The 22248-nt window shown below is 52.0% G+C and overlaps 1 protein-coding gene across 8 annotated transcripts in view; it reads left to right on the top strand.

The window, feature by feature from the left end:
* The window catches only part of ZMIZ1 (zinc finger MIZ-type containing 1), a 239401-nt gene that overhangs the window by 111380 nt on the left and 105773 nt on the right, over window positions 1-22248 (top strand). For 7 of the 8 annotated variants that reach the window (XM_053582469.1, XM_053582468.1, XM_053582462.1 and 4 more), the window contains exon 5: window positions 17079-17187. In XM_053582469.1, coding sequence (XP_053438444.1) covers window positions 17128-17187 — 60 coding nt within the window. In that variant the 5' untranslated portion in view covers window positions 17079-17127. Of the gene's footprint in view, window positions 1-3652; window positions 3712-17078; window positions 17188-22248 lie in introns of all 8 variants that reach the window. The other variant, XM_053582463.1, reaches the window with a different exon arrangement.

Raw genomic sequence — 22248 nt, 5'->3', positions numbered from 1 at the left:
TGTGACTCATGCACGCGCACGCGTACACAGGCACACAGAGACACAGTCCAGCACCTACGTGAGGTCCCTTGGCCAGGAGGAGGAGTTCTCCAGGGAGCTGAGGTCTATGAGGGGAAATACCTGGACCCCCAACTACTGCCACCTGCCCTGACAGGGTCCCAGAGCCATCCAGAATCAAGGACTGGAGCTGGGAGACAAGATACCCAGTGGTTGGAGATAGAGTTCATTCTGTGGACTACGAGGATAAGCTCTGGAGTCTGCCTATTTGATGGGTTCAGCCCTCGACCATGGTTAGGGTCCTTGACCATGTTGCTCTCAAAGGTCTGTCTCAATTTCCCCATCTATGAAATGGGGCTAATCATAGCATGTCCTTCATAGGATGGTTGAGAGGAGAAAGTTAATATGTGGAGTGCTTAAAGTAGTGCAGAGCTCACGGCATATGCCCAGGAAAGCGTATCATTGTGACCCTCATCACCAGTTAAGAGTACTGGGGGGCTGGAGTAATCCCAACTACTTATAAGATTGAGTCAAGAGGGTTGTTTGATACCAAGAGTTTGAAGTTTCAATGAGCTATGATTATGCCACTGCTCTCCAGCCTGGGCAACAGAGTGGGACCCTGCCTTTTAAAAAAGAAAAAGAAAAGAGTGTACTTGGGTTTGGGGGGTCAGACCAGGGCTTGATCCCAGTTCTGCCCCATGCTGTGTGAACTTGGACATACTCCTGACCCTCTCTGAGTCTCCAGTCTGTCAGGGATAAAATGACTTTTATTATCTACTTCATAGGGTTTTCTGCACTTCAAAGAGATAAAGATTAAAGTGTCAGGCTCCAGGAAGGTGCCCTCAGGACATGTGAGCCACTGTTGCACCTTCCTGGAGAGGGGATGCTGGGCCTAGGACCCCTGGTTCAGAGCCTCCAGGTGGCTCTGCTCTGTGACCTATCTTCCTGGGGGAGGATAGAGAGCAGAATGTTTAAACCAGAAGGGGAAGCTTTGGCGAGGGCCGTTATGGGGGTAATTGTGGGAACCTCTGTCTTCCTTTCACCGTCAGGGGAAGAAACTGCTAGCCAGAGCGTCTCTCCCTGCCCTGAGTCTCCATCCACCCCTCTCCTGATGTGAGCATGAGAACAGGCCCTGGAGACAAAGCAGGTGTGACTCATGGCTCTGCCATCCACTTACTGGGTGGCCTTGGGGAGGTCACTTAAGCCCTCAATTCCCTTCAGGGAGGCATAATTGTGCCTGCCTCACCGGGCAGCTGGAGAATGAATTAAATGAGATAATGTGTGTTGAGCACTTAGCATGGCTCCCGGAGGCAGCCAGATAAGTGCTCTGCAAATGTGATCTCCGGCCCCACTCTCTGCCTCCTCTTCTCTCTCTAACTCACTCACCTCCCGCTTCCCTCCCACACCTGATGCATTGACTGCATCTTCCCAGGCCAGACATTTCAATATTTCTCTCTGGGAAGATGGGCTCTAAATCTTGGAGGCGCCTCTTGAGTGTGAATGGAGGGAGATGACTTTAGAAATCCCAGACCTGCTCTGTTCTGATTTGGTTCTCCTGTGCCAGCTGCACCAGGCTGAAGTATGCTGTGCTGTGCATGAAGCCTAGGCCTTGCTGGTCCATCGATGCCCACTCCATAACCTTTACTGCCTCCCCGGGGTCTTCAGGTGCTGTCAGACACAGGCTTGCTTCTAAGCTGTTTCTGGCATTTTTACCTGCTGAGCCATAAAGCACTGAAAAGCAATGAATCTGGGGATGAGTAGCTGCTTGCACAAGTGTAGGCAGGTGAGATGAGGACCAGTGCCCATATTTTTGCAGTGCTGAATTTTTGCACCTCTTCTACCCAGCTCACTGCCCAGGCGAGCAGGACGGTGAAGTCGGGTAATTGTTGGGAGCATCCCAGTCCAAGCCTCAGTCTCCCGTCAGAACTTTGGAGGCTGGACTTGTCTGTTGCTAGGGAAACCAGTGTGTTCCCAGGAAGGGAAACCACAATGCTTTAGCTGTTAAGATTGCCCCCTCAAATGAGTTCCCTCCAAAACTGATTCCCCCAAAACTGTTGAGTCAGCAGCATCCTGCCCCCTCCCTGAGCCTGCTAAAATTATAGAAAATGAAATCTGCTCCTGACCTTGTGTTTTTCACCTCTTTTTTAAACATTCCTCTGTAGCACAAGGACATGTTTTGTTTTTTCTTATTTATCTTCCTCCCGTGCCAGCTGGGGCTCCAAGTCCTTCTCTCCAATTGTTAACTGGAGCCAGAAGGGAAAGGACTTCCACATCTTTCTTCTTCTTCTTCTTTTTTTTTTTTTTTTTTGGTTCAGCTGTCAGCAAAAATAAAACAAGCAGGTTTATATTTGGAAAGCAGAGGGTCTCAGCCACCAGATTGCTATGTCCGGGGTAGGTCACAGCCTTTGTATCTTCTCCTCTTGCAACAAGGGCTTGAAATTTGATCCACAGATTTGCAGAGAGCTGGGGGTAGAGGCCAGGTTTTTTTAGGGCAGGCCTGTCTTCACTCACTTTGACTTTTAAATGCCATTGGAGGATCAGGGATGATTCTTCAGTGGCTGACAAGCACTGGGCCTTGGGAGAGATGGTTTTAGAAAAGAATCCCCTGGAACAACTCTAGAGCAGTCAAGGTTTGGGCGGGGTCTTGGGTGTCCGTGTCTCCTAACAGTCCATGATGTGATCCCTGAGTAAGAAGGCTGGGATCTCTCACCCACCCGTTTCACAGACAGAAACCTGGGCCTCAGTGAGGTTGCAAGATTGTCTAGTGTGTAGCCAGGATTCACTGCCCAGCTTGAATGACTCTGGGGGTGACTGTTAGGAGACCAAACAAAAAGGGAAGGAAGGGAGAGAGAGAGAAATGCGATCAGTGTTCACTCTCAGCTCCCTGGATGTTTGTAAGGATACTGCAGGGGAAGGAAAGAATGGGAAGAGACTTTGGTCCAAATCCCAGATCCAAGCCTCCCATCTGGGCCTGGATCTTCCTATCTGAACAACCGGCTGGGACCCAAATCCTCTCCATGTCCCTCCCTGATCTGCTCCTTGCTCTATACTCTCAGGGCCACTTTGGGTGATCTGAGCAGCTAATTTTTCACCTAAAAGCGATTCTCTGTCCCATAAATAATTTTAAGCAAATTCTGTCCTATCCTTGCTTTTCTGTGGGGGGAGAAAAACATGACCCACTGTCCTCCACAGACTCAAGTGTTCAGGTGGAAGCCTTCTAGGAGCCTGTGTGAACCGCCACTGGGACACAAGGACTGCTATAGGGAGGGAAAGCCAGTAGATCCCAGGGAAGGATCTTAATGGGGTCTCAAGTCCTTTTCAGCCCCATCTGGCTTTCCAGGGGATCTTTCGCATTGATTCCTAAAACCCTGTCAGATCTCGCTATTAGCATGAGGCTCTCGGAGTGTAAACTAATGAATTACAGCATGATTACACAGCACATAATTAACTTTGTAATTAATATGCAACTGCCACTTAAGCTAAAACACTGCTTATAGAGACGTACAGTAATAGTAAATCACAGGTCAGAAATAGCACTTTGGAATTTTCAAAAGAATGAACGTAAGCAGGGAATCACTTAAGGCAGCAGGGCGAGTTAATTAGAAAGCAGATGGATTGCAAAGGTCCTGCTTCATTTCAATACCTTCTTCCTTAGGAAAGACCCCTGTGCCACCCCACCGACCAGCATGACAAGCCTGACCAAAAGGGCTCTAGGTATGTGGTTTCATTTTCACAATTAGGCCTTCCCTGCCCACCCCTGTTTTGAACTTCTGCCCAGCCACTCTGCCTCCTGGCCCTTGGGGCTGGCTCCATCCTCCTCCAGGGAGCCTGGGGGTGTCCCCACCCAGCCTGGCCCAGGGCCTCTGTCCAGTGGTGGACACGGGTGGGTTGGTAGTTGTTTGTCTGCCTTCACCTAGAATGTAGGCTGCTGGAAGTCAGAGTTGTCATCTTACTTTTTAATTTAATCCTTTCTTCCCCCAACGTCTTGCCAGAGCATTAAAGCTAGAAGATGCCTTTGAAATCATCTCACCCAGTCCACATTTCACCAGGGCCCCAGAGTCGCAGAGCTGAGCTGTGCAGTCACACAACAGTCTGGGCCTGGGCCCAACAGGAATCTATCCCCAACACCTGGCTCTAGCCCTGCAGGGGGCCGAGTAGGCACTGCCACTATAGGTGCATGATTAGGCTGAGATCTTTGAAGTCAGTCAAACCCAGCTTCCAATCTCAGCGACCTCACTGCCCAGCTGTGCAAGCTTGGGCAAGTTCTGTAACCTCTCTGGGCTTCAGTTTCCTCCTCTAAAGTCTGAACAGTGATGCCCACTTTGCTGCACTGGAATGAGAACTGGGTGAGGGACAGATGGGAAGGGGCCTAGTGCAGTAAGTGCTCACCACAAGCCAAGCTCCCCTGCCCTCAGAGGTTTGGGGTTCAGGGAGAAGCTGGTGACATCATGATTGGCCCCATCCTCCCAGGGCTGACAAAATGGGAACTGAGATGTCTGTCGCCTCTTGTCCTGTATTCCAGCCCAGGCTGGGCACAATCAATGCTGAGCTGACACAGACCAAGAGAGCAAAGGAACTAGAGGGCCTCCTGTGGGACAGGTAGGACCGTCTGCTGTGCAGCTTTGCTGGTCCCCAGCCCCGGAATGGTGCAGGACAACTTGGTTCCTGGGTACCTGCTGGGCTTTGAAGTCTGGCAGAGCTGGGTTTGAATCCTAGCTTTGCCATCTTCTGGTCTTAGGCAGGGTCCTTAATTTCAGCCTTAGTTTTCCCATTGGTAGTTGTGCTACTCACTCTACCTTTGCCTATATTGTTATGAAGGTAATTCAAGTAAAATGCCAAATATGCTGCCTGGCATAGTAGATAATGAATGACACATCTATTGTTCTTATTATTACTCATAATTATGGATGGAGATTTCAGAGTGAATGCAGGAAGACGCCTACCGCTTCAGATAGACAGCCTTGGCCGTCAGGGCCCCCCACACCTGCCCATCCCCTGGCTCCTGCAACCCTAGCAGCAGAGCTCTTTGCTTCAGTGAGGCAGAGGAAGGGCAGTCTCCGACACTTCTATGACCTTCCTAGTTTGACCTTTGCCCTTCCAGCAAGTGGCCTGGACCCCTGTCCTTACCTAGGCTAGTCATGCTAGCAAAGAGGAGCCCAGGGGGCCTTCAGGCAGGCTCTTGGGTGGTGGGGCATATCAGAGGTGGTAGTGGCTTTCATGAAGCTGGACAGGATATTGGCTGGGTTTGAACCCCAGTGCATGTGGCCAGTGTTGTAGCTGCTGAGCTACAGGTGCTGAACCTGGACAGGATATTGGATTCCAGGAGTCACATCTTTCTGTGGCTTCTCTTCCTACAACCCTTTGTGGCCAGAGCCCAGCATGGAGCTTGGAGTCTTCCCCACGGCCCCTGCCTGGACCACCCCTTCTGTAGCCTCCCAGCCTGCCTTCCCTCACTGCATCCTCCTGCCTCTCCACTCTGTGGCCCCTCCCCTTAGGCCAGCAGCAATTCTCAAAGTGAGTTCTGGGGAAAACTAATTCTATGAGATTTCAAAATGTGTTTAGTGAAGAAAGCATTTGTGATTCAGTCACTTTGGGAAAAGCCAAATTTTCAAGGCCATTCCCAGGCGAGTGCACGGTAGTAGTCTCCAGAGGAGGGCAGATGGTGCAGCCTTCCCCCAGCTCCTCTGACCAGGGAGCCCTTCCTTCAGGGAGCCCCTCTACCAAGGAGCAGTTCCTACATGGCACGTCAGGGTGTCCCAGCCACTAGAATACAGCAGGGGCTCCTCTGTGGTCTCCTGCCCCCCTGCACAGCTTCATGTGGGCCTCCAGCCGCTCCCCTGGAGCAGCGCACATCTTCCAAGGCTCCTACCTTAAGCTCTCCTTCCCGCTCTCTGGAACTTTCTGTTACTGGCCTTTGCCACTAGAACAGAGAGAGTCTCTCCAGCTCCTCCACCTGCATTCTGGCACAATCCCCTGCCTCCTTCTCGGCCTCCCTGCCAGCCTCCAACACCCACATCATCCAGGGCGTGGGCGCCCTTTCATTGGGCTTCTCCCTAAGATATTGCAAGGCTAAAGAGTAGTTTTTTTTTTTTTAAGGTTCAAAATCTTGACCACCCCAAACAAGCATGGGCTCCTCTGGCCCCGGTTTCTTCTTTCATGGAGCTGCTAAGCCCCACCAGGGCCCTTGGTTGATCTAATACCTCACTTGGATGAGCTCAGCAGCCTAGGAAGTAATACTATTACATGGGCTGTTGTTATTGTTTACAGATGCATGCTGAGGCTGGTGGCTGTGGCACCAGCAAGCAGCAGGGCCTGGATTTAAACCCAAGCAGCCTGGTGCCCTTAACCACTAAGATATACTCTCTGTCTATGGGGTCAACTAGTGAGGTTATGACACCAAAGCACTTTGTAAACTATACAGTGCTTTGTAAACTATAAAGTAATGTGCCCAAAGTGTCCAGTCACCATGCAGCTTTTGGAGCACTTAGCACGATTTTTATCTCTGTCAGCATTCAGCAGGCAGTCAGGAAGCATATTTTGAGGATGTCTGTGGAGGCCTCCTGGCCTGAAGGCTTCTACTCCCAGTCTTGGGCTGAGGTGGCACAGTAGTCTCACACCCAGACTCCTGGTACACAGACAACCTTCCAGGCCGTGCAGTGGGGCCCAGAACCAGCTGACTCAAGCCCCCCATGCCTTGGGCTTCCTGGAGAGAGAGAGGCTCGATGGGTCAGTGCATCGGACTCAGCCCAGCTGGGACCCTCGGATCCAGGGATGTTGAAAGTCTCCACACAGAGGTGGACTGTACAGGGCTTTTGCAGGGAAAACCACGACACTTCCCAGTGAGAGTCAAGACCCTGTTCCCATCAGACTCGGCATGGGCACCCTGTCCTACCCCACCCCCAGCCCCACAGCTGGGAGCTCCCCAGGCCAGGCCCCTGTCTGAGCTGTCTGCGGACTGACCACAGGCCTGGCCTGATCAGACATCTGCTGGGGTGGCCTGGACGTGGTTAGGGGTGGAGAAAGAGCCTAGAAGTTCAATTCAGCTGGGGTTCCTGAGGCCTGGTATGGGCCCTGGCTCTACCTCTGACCCATAGTGGAGACTTCAGGTCTGTACCCACACTCACCCCTGCTCCAGGCCTCAGTTTCCTCATCTGTAAATGTTAGGATGAACAGATCCTCAGATTACTTCCACATCTGAGTCCTGAGGGCTGTTCATTGTTTGTTTTTGTCTACTATATTCAGCTCACTTTGTGCCTTTTGATTCCTCTTTCCCTGATTTTTTTTTTGGTAGAGATGGTGTCACTTTATCACCCTCAGTAGAGTGCCATGGCGTCACACAGCTCACAGCAACCTCCAACTCCTGGGTTTATGCAATACTCTTGCCTCAGCATCCCCAGTAGCTGGGACTACAGGTGCCCACCACAACGCCTGGCTATTTTGTTGTTGTTGTTGTTGTTGTTGCAGTTTGGCCGGGGCCGGGTTTGAACCTACCACCCTCAGTATATGGGGCTGGTGCCCTACCCACTGAGCCACAGGCACCGCCTTTTCCCTGATTTTTTTATTTCTTGAGTTTTTTTTTTTTTTTCCAGACAGAGTCTTTTTCTGTTGCTTGGTCTAGACTCGCAGGGGTCCTGAAACTACGGCCCATGGGCTACATGAAGCGGTGTGATTGTATTTGTTCCCATTTTGTGTTTTTACTTCAAAATAAGATATGTGCAGTGTGCATAGGAATTTGTTCATAGTTTTGTTTTTTTTTAAACTATAGTCTGGCCCTCCAACAGTCTGAGGGACAGTGAATTGGCCCCCTGTTTAAAAAGTTTGAGGACCCCTGGTCTAGAGTGCCATGGCATCAGCCTAGCTCACAGCAGCCTCAAACTCCTGGGTCCAAGTGATCTTCCTGACTCAGCCTCCTAAGTTGCTGGGACTGCAGACATCCACCACAATGCCTGGCTTATTTTTCTATTTTTAGTAGAGACAGGGTCTTGCTCTTGCTCAGGCTGGTCTCAAACTCCTGAGCTCAAGAAATCCACCTGTGTTGGCCTCCCAGTGCTAGGATTATAGGCATGAGCCACTGTGCCTGGCCATTTAAGAAAAATTTTTTAATTCTGCTGACAGTTAATAGCAACTAATTAAAGGAGTGGGCACCCACAATTAGTAAAAACAAAAGCACAGGTTCAGGATGTGAGCTACTGCACTGGGTCAGTCAAACCTCCCTGTGTAACTAGGTAGAAGTCACATAGCCACTCTGAACATCAACTTTCTCTTCTGCAAAACTTGTTTGCAGGCTACTGTGAGACTATTATAAAAGGTTGCTTAAATCTGGCTCACCCATCTGTGAAGCTTTCAGCTTGAAAACAGCCTGGTTGTGACTCTCAGTTTAGAGGAAAGAGCACAAAGTCAGGAATTGGGAAGTCTGTGTGTGGATTTGTCTGGTGGCCTCACGCTAAGGCCCTCCCATTTCTAGGCCTTTATTTACTCTCCTTACAAAGATGGCTCACCTAGCAGACTTAGGGTGGTTAAGAATCGCAGGGTAGAAGGGTGTATGGAGCTGACTGGGCATGCCTGGACTTGGTGGGAAGAGTACAGTGACTGATTAGCCATACCTGCTGTGGGTACAGGATGTGGGGGTCCATACCATGGAGCACACCACAGCCCTTCTTTCCCCATATCAAGTGGTCCGTAAGGGCTCATCCAGTTCTGGCTGTCTCTTCCTGGGGGATGCCATTGCCCTGCTCCAGTCTGGAGCTCCTTGTCTTGAGGAATTGGCATCAATGAGGAGATCGTGCAAAACAACTCCTTGTCCCTGGGGCCAGGGCTATAGGAACATCTGCAGGATGTTTATAGCCTTTTAGAAGGCACTAGCTGATGGCTAGGGATCCTGTTTCCATCTCCAGTCGCATCCTTTCCCACATCTTCTAAGGGCCTTTGAGTAACTCTTCCCACCTGCCTCTTCCCCATATCATGGCATCCAAGCCTTTGGAATCAGGCAATAGCCTCAAGACAAAGCCAGGTCAAGGCCACTGCATGAGCACTGTCATCCTGGGAGAGGCTTATTGCCTGGGCCCAGCATTGGACAGGCCTGTGACTCCTCATCTCTGTACCATCATACTCAGCATTCCACAGCCATGATAGTCACCTTCCTCACATTCAGGGCAATTAGTGCTAGGGAAGGTAGTGTATAGTTGAGAAAAGCCTGCCATATTCCCATGGAGAACACGATACAGAAAAACATGGGCTTTGTAATCAGACCTGGATTCAAATCCTGGCACTGCTATTTCTCAGTGATGTGACCCTGAGAAAGTTCCTGGACCTCTCTGAGCCCCAGTTTCTTCTTCTGTAGTACAGTAATGACAATGGAATATCATGGTAGAGTTGCAAGGCTTAAGTGAAGTGACACAGAGAACCTAGTATTTGGCACATGTAGGTTCAGTTTTTCTTTCCACTCTGGGAAAACAAAAAGTAGGGGCATGGACTTCCTTGAGACTGACAAAAAGCCCAAGGGACCTTGCTCAGAGCTGAATTCAACCCTCCTTTTCCTCTTGGGGAGAGAAGCTATCAGAGCAAGTTCACTGTGAGGTCAAGGATTTGGAGTGTGGCCAGAGAATGACAAGAGGGTTTGGCCTGAAGAACATGGCCTAAGCTTAGTATGGCATCATGTGCCCAGAGGGACAAGGTACACCCAAATGCAACTGGGATCCCATCCAGTGCAAGTTGGAACAGTGGGCTAGAACCTTTGTCAGGGCCATATCAGTGTTTTTCCCAGTGATGCATCACTCCTTCTGATATAACTTGTGTGTCCCAGGACAGTTTGTTGGGCATAGCTATGTGGAGCTGGTCCTCAAAGCCCCCACTCTGAAATGCCATGGCTGCATTCTGTTATCCCTTTAGCCAGCATTGACAACGGATGCCCTGTGGAGTAGGTTGGATGTTGGGAGATTGGGACATGGAGAGAAGTGGATCCACTCTACTGGAAACCTTCAGTGCCATGCTGAGGCATCTGAACTCTGTGGCCGTGCAGTGTAGAGCCTTGTCAAGCCAGAGCACAAGAACACTGCTCAGGGTTGAGGAAGGAGGGACTGGATTCTGAAGAGCTGAATTTTGCTTTTTGGAACACTGGCTCCTTGGACTTCAGTGCTCAGCTCCTAGCACAGTGGGGCAGGGAGGAGATGTGCCTTCCCCTGTGACAGGTGAGGGCATAGATACAAGAAGGTCTGCTCCCAGAACCAATGCCCACCCAGGGACCCCGCCCTGTTCAGAGACTCAAGCTGGCCCAAGGGCCTGCCCCACCTGTGTGGTCTTATGCCAAGAGTCATAAGCAGCTGACCACACACAGTTGCCTGGAGCTGCTTCTTCTGGCCCTCTCCCTTCCTCATCTCCTACCTCTCCACCGTTCTTCCTGATTTCCCTGGTGGGGTAGAGCATAAAGCCACTCTCCTACAGTCCTTGTTTCACCAACTCCTCCTCTGCTTCTAGACCATGTGTCTGGTATGGGGTCCCAAGGATCAGGAGTGGAAGACACACCTGCTGGGTGACCATGGGCAGTTCTGCACGCCTCTGAGCTTCCATTCCTTCCCTTTAAGACAAGAAGGGCATCAATCCACATCAGTGCTTTCCTAACCTTGGCCACTTTCATCTCATCCACACTATGTTTAAAATGTTTCTTTAATTCACATAGGTCTGCCATTGCTATCTAACTTAAGTGCACCCTAAATAATGTTCATAAACTCCCCAGTGATCATTGTCCTTGTCCAAAAAATTCACTATGAAAACATAAAAGATTTACCTGAGGACCACCTTATCATCCTTGCTCCATTGGTGGCACATGTACCAATCTTTGGGAGCCCCAGACTGGGTGACCAGTGTCTCTTCAAATCCCAAGATCCTGTGATTAGAACTGGGTCACTGGGTTTTCAGCGTTCATCATCCCAGTCACATGTACACCCAGCAGTGGTTGTGCATCCACCCATCTGTCCATCCATCTATTGAGCACCTGCTGGGTACTGGGCCCTGGGGTAGCTTCAGGATCCATCAATGGAGGACATCCTAACTGATGGGGGAGCTGGATGCAGACACATCACTGATCTAGTGTCACCGAGATGGGGGTGCGTGACAAGGATGCTAAAGGGATAGAGGTGGAAGTGAGCAGCTCTGCTGGGGGAAACCAAGAACAAGGGTGACAGTTGAGCCAGACCTTGATGGATGGGAGAGGGTCTGGGCTGATGCAGTCTATGACAAAGACATGGAGGTACTTCTTGAGAGCACAGTCAATGAGGCAGAGAGTGGCCTTGTGTAGGGGACACAAGAAGTAGCTGGGAGTGAGAGGAAGTGGGGGCCAGGCTGAGGAGGCCCTGGTCAATGTTGGCACATACAGGTTGGCAGTTTGCTGCTGAGCCCAGGACTAATGGCATCTGTCCCTCTAGGACTCAGAGGACTGGGCGGAATGGGTCCCCTGGTCTCTAAGCCATGTCTCCAGCTCACTGGCCCTGGCTGTGTTTGGGAGTACAGCCTCTGCTCTCAGACTATAGGTAGAGACTTCCCACCCCTGCTGCCAGCACCGCTTGCCCCAGGGGGCCTGAGCTGCAGATGTGCACAGTGATTGAATCATTTCTGCACACCGCTGCTCACATGGCTCCCCAGGGACCTGCCACTTGCCTGTGCAAGCTGTCATGAGATGTGTGTGCTCAAGTGCATCTGTGCCTGCATTCAGGGTGTGCACATACCTACTCTGAAGTACACAAAGGGGCATGTGTGTATGTGCCTATGCACACACATGTGCTATGCAAATGCCTCTCCCTGGGTGCGTGTGTGTTAAGTCTACCAATTAATTACTGAAGCCTCAAAGGTGAGAAATAAGACACTTGTGTTCATACAACTGACTGTTAGGTTGGCTTGCCACGGGGACCTACCTACTGAGTGCCATATTTCCATGGATCAGCTAAGAGCACCCAATCCCCGCATCTAGGGAGGAGCCCGCTGAGGGCCATTGGCCTCTTCCAACCTTTTAGACCAGGAGAGATACTTCTGTTCCTCTCTGTGCTGCCCAGAGATGATCCAAAGGCACTACTTAGAACTGCCAGAGGAATTCCAAGCTAGCTCAGCCCTTGGTACCATCTGTATTCTCCTGCTCTCGACTTCTGCCTCCCACCCTGCCATGGGACAGGTAGCCCTGAGGTCCTAAGCAGCCCTGTCTGCATAAGAGCAGCTAACTTTTCTTGACGACATAAGCACATCTCCTGTGCTGGGTGCCACCAAAGGTAAACTTGGTCCTCACCTTGCTAGGTGGTGAGAAGTGTAAATGGAAGCCTGGCCGCAAAACCTCCCCTAGGAGTTGGGAAGAACAGGCTGAACCAAGGTCACCATTCAGAAACTTCCATTTGTGCAGTTAAGCCCAGCCAAACAAGAGGAGCATGGAAAGTGCAGAGCTGGGGACGGGGCAGCAGGAAGGAGCAGCATCGTGGCTTTGGGCTGACCTGGATGGATGACTCCGAGGCCCTGCAGCCTCCCCACCAGCCTGGCCTGGAACAGGCTTTGCAGTTTCAAAGGCAAGCAGTCTGCTCTTGTGTTGATAGAGTTTTCCGAAGAGCTGGAGCTCCTCACAGGGAAATCCTGAGATGTGGGAGTTTGATGGGCTGCCAAAGGCTGGCTAGCCCAATCCTTCGTCTCACAGATAGGGAAACTGAGGCCCAGATCTTTTCCCTCTCACACTGCAGGAGGGTGACAGGGCAGGGAACCGCTCTATCCCCTTGTGCAGATTAACTTTGCATGGTTGTCAAGCTTGCTGCTGCTCAGCCCAGGATAGATGGTGAGCTCCCTCCCCTACTTGAGCCCAGCCCCCATCGGAAGCAGACAGGCAGTAGGAAAGGCCGAGGCCAGGGGTGCACCCAGAGCCAGGCCAATAATCTGTTGGGAGGGAGCCTGGCTTTGCCAGTCTCCGGAGCTACAGCCACGGAGGATTTGTAGCAACTTTTTGTAAAGGCTTGAGAATCCAGGTGCCTGGAGGTGGAGGCAGCAGCCAAGCCCGGTGCTCCCATGGCGAAGAGCGACCTCTGCTGGCCACTAGGTGCCCTTCTCTTCCCTGCCCAGCCGGCACATAGAGAGCCCAGAAGTGCTGGGATGGCCTTGGAAGTTAGTGAGTGACTGGGTTTGCAGGTTAAGTGACAAAGGAGAACAGCTCTTTGGATGCAGACACGGCATGAAGTGGGGAGTGCCAGGAGGCTCTGACTATCACTCCAGAGGAGAGGGAAGAACAACACATCAACACTTGGAAAGGCAGAGGATTTGAATCTCAGCCCAGCAGCGCTCTGGCTGTGTGATGTTAGGCAAGTTCCTTCACCTCTCTGAGCCTTTTAAGGATAAAGAAAATTAGCACTGCCTAGACCTATATATAGCAGGTACAAAACAAATGGAAGATCCCAGCCTGCCCCTCCACAAGCTATCTCTCACCCGTCTCCCTCGGCCCGCCCCTTCTCCCTTCATGCCTGGGACCCATAGCCTTCAATGCCTTAGACTTTTATTGGGGTCTGCAGTCCTTTCATTTCCTGGTGTTAATAACCCTAGTTTTCTACCAGTGATGTCAGAAATTTAAAAACGTCACCTCACTTATAGGTGCCTCCTTAATCAGCCAGCCATTTGTTCCTTTACAAATTATACAACACAGTACACACAGCTGTCCCTATGATCTGTGATGTCTTTCCTGCCAGCCACCCACATACCCTGGGGTCTGCAGGTGTCCCAAACCCAGTCTCACTCCTTGGTGTTCCTGTACGGTAGAGCCACAGCCTGGAAGAAAAGCCCAGGTTGCAGGCTGGGTGGATCTGGGCTCCTGGTGCCTGCTTGGGACTCTCCTGAGTGGACTCCAGAAGCTCTCTGTCAGTATCCACCAAGCACTTACCAGGGTCATCTGCGTCTCTGACCCTGGACAAAATGCCATGGCCAGGCTGGGGTAAGTTCCTGCGAAGAGGCAGAGCCTTGTAAGACCACCTAATACCATCCTGCACTGTCCGGTTCTACTAAACCCAGCCCCTCCTGAGGCGAGGGCGAGGCATGAGGGCAGAGAGAACATCCTGAACCTCCGCGCTGCCTGCAACCTCTACTGGCCCTTGGGGCACTTATGTTTGTCAACGGCGCCCCCTGCTGGCTGTACTGGCCACCACAGCTCCTTTGTCCTGGTGGGGGATGGAGGCCTGCCTGGGCCTGGGATTTCTTTGCACTTCCCTTCAGTCTCCTCCTGCCAGGAGCTGACCTAGCCCTGGCCTTTGTGTGGTGGGTCCCTCAGGCTGGCTTGGCAACCATTGTTGACCAATGCGTCCAGGATGGGAGCCTGGCTTTGGCAGCCACCTGAATATATTTGGTGCCTGGGAGACCACTCAGGTCCTTCAACTTAGATGGTGCCTGGCACGGGGAACCAAGGTGTTTTCACTAAAGGTGGCATTGGCTTGATCCCGCTCTGTGCCCTCCTGTGCCATGCTCAATCCCTGTCTCTAATCCACCACCACCATTTGTCCCTGGCCCCAGGAGCTTGTGTCACCTCCGGCTCTGTGTAGGTAAACTCAGAGGAGGTGAAATTCAGCCACCATTTGGGAGACCTACAGACCTACAGCAAAAGGAGCTGCATCCTCACCACTTCCTCCCCCAACACACACACATACACATCTGTACTCCCAGCCCATCCCCAGCACCCGTGCAAGAGCTGAGGTCGCGATGGGAAAGCCAAGATTCTTCAGCGGGCTCCTATCCAGCCAGCTATAACCTCCAAGCCTCAGTTTCCTTATCTTTGAAGTGGGAATATAATAGCATTGTCTCTCTGTCCTGGGCCTGGACCAGCTCATGACTCATAGGAGGAGCTCAACAGTTACTCACATGTGACCTAGAGTGAATACATGCTTGGACCAAGAGTTCCCTGGACACAAGAAAATTATTTCATTCTAATCTCTGCACATCCCATCCACCTAGCCTGGGGCCCAGCACAGAAGTTATTAAAAGCATTTCCTGGGTGAGTGGAAGCATATGTGGGTGAGCAAATAGAGACTGCACTTGTCTGAATGGGCGGGTGGATGGACGGATAGGCAGGCATTTAGGTAGATGGGTGGGAAAGGTGGACACCAAGGTGTGTAAGTTTGTGATGGCTGGCAGGGTGGGGGTGGAAGCAATAAATATGGGCATAGCCACTCTTTTATCTTCTTGCTTAGAGCTTTAGAAAACACTTATCAAAAGTACAAATGTCCAAATGAACCAGCAACTCCACTTCCTTTAAAAGTGCTTAATTCACATGTGTGCAATGTGCCAATATAAAAGGTTATTCCAGCAACACTGTTTGCAATGGTAAAAATTTGGTGAGAGTTTCAGGCTCCATCATTTTAGGCTGGAGTGTGAGCCCCTGTAGGGAGGGGCCTTGTCTGAGGCCTCCGGCCTTAGAGCAGCCCCTGGCAGGGGGTAGATAGTCAGATGGATAAATGCTTCATCCATACCTTAGAATACTGTGCAGCCATTGAAGAATGAAAAGGCTCTTTATGTCTTGATGTGGAATAAACTTTGAGATACACTATTAAGAAGAAAAAGGCAAGGTCCAGATAGTGTGTACAGAGGTTATTGTTTTATAGTTTTTTAAAAAGAAAAAATGGCAGGGAATAGTACACATAGAAATTTGCTTCGAGAACATGAGGCTCTCTGGAAGGGGAACTGCCGGTGCTAGTTCTCCTAGGAAGGGCACCTGGGGCATGGGGACAGGGACAGGAGCTGGTACTGGCTACCTTTGTGGACTTTTTGATTTTTGAACCATGTGAATGAATCACCTTTTCAAACGCACCCAGCACAATAAGAATGACTTTAAAGTGTATCAGAGGAGGTCCAGGCAGTGGTGTTGGTTCCCTCGGTGAGGGTGCTAAGCATGAGAGAGTGGCAGAGAGTCAGGACATAGAGAGCACATAGGCACAGCCCCAAATTCTGTTAGCCAAGGAGACTCAGCAGATCTGGTGACCTCAGTTTCGTCATCTGTAAAATGGAAAGGAAAGGAGGGAAAGCAGGTATCTAGCACATGAAAAGTCCTGGGTAAATGGGACTTTTGTTGACATAGCCAGAGATGAGGTGTTTTTGGGGGACAGAGTGGCAGGGTAGTAGAGAAGCCCAGGGCCATAGGCATCCTGCCCAGCACCCTGAGTATGGGAGGGCAGACCAAGCTGGCAGTGGGCAGACTTCTGCTTTGGCCCAAGGACCTGGACCCTTGAGCACTGGGCAGTCTCTCTCTCTCTGCTACTGCTGTTGTTGTCTCCCTGGAGGTACTTGGGGACTCTCAGAGGTTTTTGGAGCTGAGAGAGCCTCCTCCACTTTTAGCTCTACCATCTAAGAGGGAAGCCCACTCGTGTTAATGTTCCTGAGCACTCCACTCAGGAAGGGTGAGCCTAGTGCCCATCTATGTCCCCTGTCGGCTCAGCCTGTGCAGCAGAGGTAGCCATGGGCTGGCAGTCAGGAGCCTGGTCCCTGGCGTGGGCCCTGAAGCTGGCTCACTGTGCCAGGTAACTCCCTTCCTCTCTCTGAGCCTCAGTTTCCTTATCTAGAAAATGGGTGTGGTGCAATTCCCACTGTTGTTTTCTGGGAGGTGGTGACAAAGTGAAAACAATGGAGTTGGAAGTGGTTCATAAAGCGTGAAGAACTCTTAGCATGAGGGATTGGGGAGGGCAGGTGGGACGTGTGACAGGAGATGCGCACTCAGAAAACACCTGCAGTGACGGTCATCCTGCAGGAAGGCCCTCACATGCACATATACACGGGCACACATAGCCTCACGGAGGGGGCCAAGCCCTGATCCAGAAATCCAGTCATGGGGTCACCATGCCCCCCACACACATACCAGCATAGTTTCTTATCCCCCAGTGGGCATGCCTGCCCTGTGCTCATGAGCCACACTCAGAGAGTACCCAGAAGAACCTCCTACCCACAGCTCAGTGGGGCATTCCAACTGTGGCCTTACAGAGCCCAGCAAAGAGCCCTGGAACCTACTAGTGATATGGCCAGAGGGTGGCTGGGGGCCTGATGTGAGGTTGGCAAGCCTGGCACGATCCCAGTGACACCCTCTCTCTTCACAGGCTGGACAACGTTCATGGCTCTCGGGTAGATCCCAGTGAAACGGCCAGAATGAATTCTATGGACAGGCATATCCAGCAGACCAATGACCGACTGCAGTGCATCAAGCAGGTGAGTGTGTGGCAGGGGCAGGGCAAAGAGGAAGTGGGGGTGGGGTGTGCAGGGTGCAGGCCTGTGCTGCAGCACTGGGCATCCAGTGGGTGCTCGGGGTGGGAGGACAGTGGGCATGGCACACCTGTAGTCCCAGTGACTCAGGAGGCTGGGGGTGGGAGGACGGTGGGTATGGTCCAGCGCCTGGGGCTCCCTGAACACCCACCTGGTGAGACCATTGTTGGCATATGCTGGTACGAACCAGCCTCAAGCTGGTGTCAGACACACCTGAGTTTCCGTGCCAGTGCTGCCTCATCCCCTCCTCCTCTCTCCTCCTCGTGGGGTGCCATGCCCTCACCTTGTTCTCTTGGTGTGCTGTGGGCTTTTGTGAGGACGTAGTAAGTGCCCAACACTGCAGTCTGCCTCCCCATCCTTCACAGACCTAAAGAGTCTTTGCTCCTCTGCTTTAGCTATTCTCCAAAAAAAAAAAAAAGCCACAAGAGAAGAAAAAGGTCCTGGTTAATGAGATCATTTTGCTTTTTTTTTTTTTTTTTTTTAAGAGATAAGGTCTTGCTCTGTCCTCCAGGCTGCAGTGCAGTGGCTATTCACAGGCACCATCATGGTGCACTACAGCCTGGGCTCAAGTAATCCTCCCACCTCAGCCTCCTGAGTCACTGGGACTACAGGTGTGCCACCGTGCCCAGCTAAGAAATTAGACCATTTTACAGGAAAGGAAACTGAGGCACAGAGAGGGGAAAGGAGTAGCCTGAAGTCACACAGTCCAGAACTTGGCCCTACTAGTGCTGGGGGGACTTCATCCCTGTGGGTGGCTAGTTCCCCACCCTGCTGATGCTCAGGCCAAACCCAAGAGTCAGTTCACCCAGGAGTACCCCCATCTGTATTCTTAGGAGGTGGGGAACCCTTCACAGAGGCGCTCCAGTGGTGGCCATGAGTGACACACCTGGGCTCAGCCTCTTGCAGACAGTGATGCAGCTTCTTTGGGGATCTAATGATGTCATTATCTGAGGGAGGTAGCAGGGAAGGGCACAGACCCAGGTCCTCATTCCTCTATGTCCCCCCTGTGGGATCTCATGCTAGTCCTTCATTTCCCTGAGCCTCCGTCTCCTCCAGTGTCAGGCGGGACTTACCTTGTAGGCTGCTGTGACACACCTAGCCCAGCCTTGGCACATGGTATGTGATCAGTAAAGGCATTGGGGGCTGTTGTCCTCCATCTCTCAGCAACGGGGAGGGAAGTGCTGGGGCTGGGGTCCCTGGCCTAGGCAGGCTTAGCAGAATGCCCCAGTTACTAGTGTAGGCTGAAGCCCTAGGACCCCCAGCCAGGCAGAGCCCCCACCCTTGCCCAGCCTCCCCTTTCTAGGGGCCAGGGCCCAACAGAGCCTCCCCATGGAGCTGTGGTTATTCCCCGGGAGTGAAGGAGAGATGTGAGCCCTCTCATTAGCATCAAACTGAGCGATCTGGAAACCGGCAGCGCCAGTGCTAGGTCTGAAGAGAGGAAATTGAAGAAGACTTGTTACAGATTGAACCCAGCCCGAGCAGCTCTCCCAAATGCCAATTATGCACCTCTGCTTATAGTTGCAGAGCACAATAGAAACCAGACAAGTGCCTCCCTCTTCCCCCGCCTTCACTTTTCCTCCCCCAACTCTGCCTCTGACCCAGTTTCTATTGCCCATGGCTCAGCGGGCAGTGATCCCACCCCTCACAGTACTGTTACGGCCCCTATCCATGACCCCTCCATGCGCCAGACCCACCGCTCCTCCCAAGACCTGCTCTTAGCTTGGCCTTTCTCCCTACAACCACCTCTGTGTCACCAGGAGTCAGGGTGTGCTTGAGACCTCGGGTGCTCTCTTGGTCCACCATGGGCAGCCCCCTCCCCCCTACAGAATGGCACACACAGCTCAGATGACAAGTTAATGACCCTGTGCCCCCATCCCACCACTTACAAGCTGTGCAATTTTGATTAAGTTGCTGCTTCACTTGTTTCATCTGTAAAATGGGCATGATTAATGCAAATTAGCTAGTGATGGGGGGAATCCCAGCTGCCTTCTCCTGCCTGCCCCGCATGCGTATGCACCACATGTACACAGAGGCCTCTGCATTTGGGCCAGACAGTGGCACGTTTGTAAGTGTGAGCAGGCAGTCCGCATGCCCCCGGGGCCATCCAAGAGCTCCCTGCATCCTCCACGCCCCTCCTCCCGCATCTCCGGTCAGACACAGCTCAGCACTGACATCCATCTGCTCAACAGCTTCCCCAGAGGGCACCACTGCTGGCCGAGGACTGTTGATTCTCAGGCATCCCATAACGTAATCAGAAGAGAAAGGCGAGCATGTCTGCACGCGCAGAGGATGACAGATGTGTTGGCTATGCAGACCTCAAGCTGGAAGGGGCTGTGGCTCCCTCAGCAGGCTCACTTCTCCGCACAGCTTCCCTCCCCCACCTGCCTGGCTCTAACCAGTGCCAGCATTCACACCCACCCCAGCACCCTGCGGCCCCTCTTTGCCACAGGCCTCTAGTTCAGCTGCTTTTGCCCCCTCTCAGCCTCATGGTCCTGGGAAAACCAGGGCTCCCTTTGTACAACATGCCCTGCCCAGAAGTTAAGGGCACATCTGGCTCCACGTGGAGCGCCCTGCAAATCAGCTTATTCTTGCTCAGCAGCCACCCCCAACCCCAGGGGTCCTTCTGAGCATCTGTACACCCCTATCCTTAAGCTCAAGGGCTTCCTAGGCTCCCAGGCTCACCCACCCTGCTCTTTCTCCCTGGAGTTATATATGAGCATATATCAGGTCCCTAAGCAGGCTGGGCTCCTTAGGGGTCAGAGGATGTGCCATGTTCATCTCAGAGTCTAGTATGGGCCTCAGCCTAGTGGGGGATCCAAGTGTTTTTGATAGGTGCGAAGGAAGGGTAGACTGATGGATATATAAGGGGATAGGTGGCTGGGTGGATAGATGAACGTATGGGTAGGCAGTGGTTATATATAGATGATGAATGGATAAATGGGTGAATGAATAGATAGGTGGGTGGCTGGATAGATTAACTTCTGGGATGAATGGGCACATAGATGAATGAATAGATTGGTAGGTGGGTGAGTGATGGATAAAGTAGTGAATGGATGAATGTGTAGGTAAGTGGGTAGATGGATGGGTGAATTGATTCATTTTTGAATGAATGGATGGACAGAAGCATGGATGAATGGATGGATCATTTGATTCATGGATGGACTAATGGACAGATGGGTTGATAAGATGATGAATTCATCACTTCAAGGGGATCCAGTCCCTGGTCTGGGCACTGGCATGCCCTGCTCCTGGCCCAGTAGATTCAGTGGCCATTGGACGTAGCCCAGCTCTTCTGAGGAACTGTGGAGATAGGCAGCCTTTCTGGTGAGGATCAGGGTGTTAGTTTCAGTAGCAGCCACAACTGGGGAAACCTCTACCTATGATTCAAGCATGTGCTCCCATCACCAGCCCATCACAGGCTGGTCAAGCTCATTCTGGCCCAGCCCTGGCTCTCCACATGCCACTAGGGACCCATTCTGCAGTGGCCAGGTTGCTGGCCTGCACAGACAGACCATCTCTGGAAAGTTAACAGCTCCCCACTTCCTGTGGGAGTCCACCCTTATGCCAGTCTTTTGGATTCCAGACTTGGCCAGGAGGCTGTTTCTACCCTCAAGAGGCTCATAAGAGAAACAGGGACCCGTGGAAGGGCCCAGGAATAGGCGGCAAAGGCAGTCTTTACCTGCTCCTCTGTGATGGGTCCCTTACGTATGCTGTTCCAGACTTTGCAGCAGCCCTGCATATCGTCACCACCCTGCTTCATAGATGAAGCACTTGAAGTTCACTAACATCCTCAGAGCTGTGTGACTCAGTGGCTGAGACAGGGTTTGGACAGGTCTACCCTGTTTTACCCAATCCCTGCATGTTTTACCCAATCCCTCCACCTCTCTGCACTTAAGCCATCTCACGGTTGAAAGAGACAACAAGGGCACAGAGAGGGGAGAGGCCTTGGCCTAGGCCTTGTAGCTGCTGCACAATGGCCAGCAGAGGGGATGCCTGATGTTTTTACCCCCGAGATACTCCCACAGCTAAAGGCCATATGAGCTGTCTGGGTGAGGGCAGAGGATCTCAAAGGTGGTGAAATATGGCAGGCTGGGCAAACAGGCCCCAGAACAAGACTCAGAGGCCACTCTCAAACCCAGAGCCCCAGAGGACGGTTGTTGTGGCCAACTGTAGGAAGGCAGCTGTGGAGCTGCACACACAGGGAGGCTGCTGACCCTGCTAATTGGGTGTGACATCATGTAAGTAAATGGAACAACTTGGTTAGCAGGGGAAGCTGCTGGGCAGCACAGCTTTCCACGTGGAGCCCAGATGTCACCCGCAGCCTCTGCGGGGCACATTTTAGACAGAGGGCACAAGAGGCAGAGGTGAGACCCGCTGCTGCCCTCCTCCTGGGCGTGCTTCTGTCAGTAGAAGCTCCTCCTATCTTGCTCTAGTGCAGGGAGTGCTGCCCTTGCAGATAGGGCTGAGTGCTGCCTCGAGCAGCTGTGGTTCCAGGGGCGCCTTTGGGAGTCAGAGCACCCCATGTGCCAAGCGCTTTGCCAGGGGCCCTATAAGCCTCACCGTGTTGAATCCTCCCCACACCCCATGTTGGCAGGCTTGTTGCTCCTTGCTCGCCCTCTGTCCTCCTTTGCTTCCATGGAAGAGGATATTCTAGTCCATTTCACCTTCTTCCATCCATTTTCTTAACCTTGCCTTGCACAAACTTCATTGCAGCAACATTCATGAAAACCTAAGAAAAAGAAACAAAAGTTCTCACCACTGCCCTGCCATTTTTATTTATTTATTTATTTTTTTGTAGAGACAGAGTCTCATCCTATGGCCCTCGGTAGAGTGCCATGGCCTCACAGCAACCTCCAACTCCTGGGCTTAAGCAATTCTCTTGCCTCAGCCTCCCGAGTAGCTGGGACTACAGGCGCCCGCCACAATGCCCGGCTATTTTTTGGTTGCATGCAGTCTGGCCGGGGCTGGGCTTGAACCCGCCACTCTCAGTATATGGGGCCGGCGCCC

The sequence above is a fragment of the Nycticebus coucang genome, chromosome 3 (assembly GCF_027406575.1).
Source record: "Nycticebus coucang isolate mNycCou1 chromosome 3, mNycCou1.pri, whole genome shotgun sequence".
NCBI classification, from domain to species: Eukaryota; Metazoa; Chordata; class Mammalia; order Primates; family Lorisidae; genus Nycticebus; species Nycticebus coucang.
This window is presented reverse-complemented; position numbering and strand designations above follow the sequence as displayed.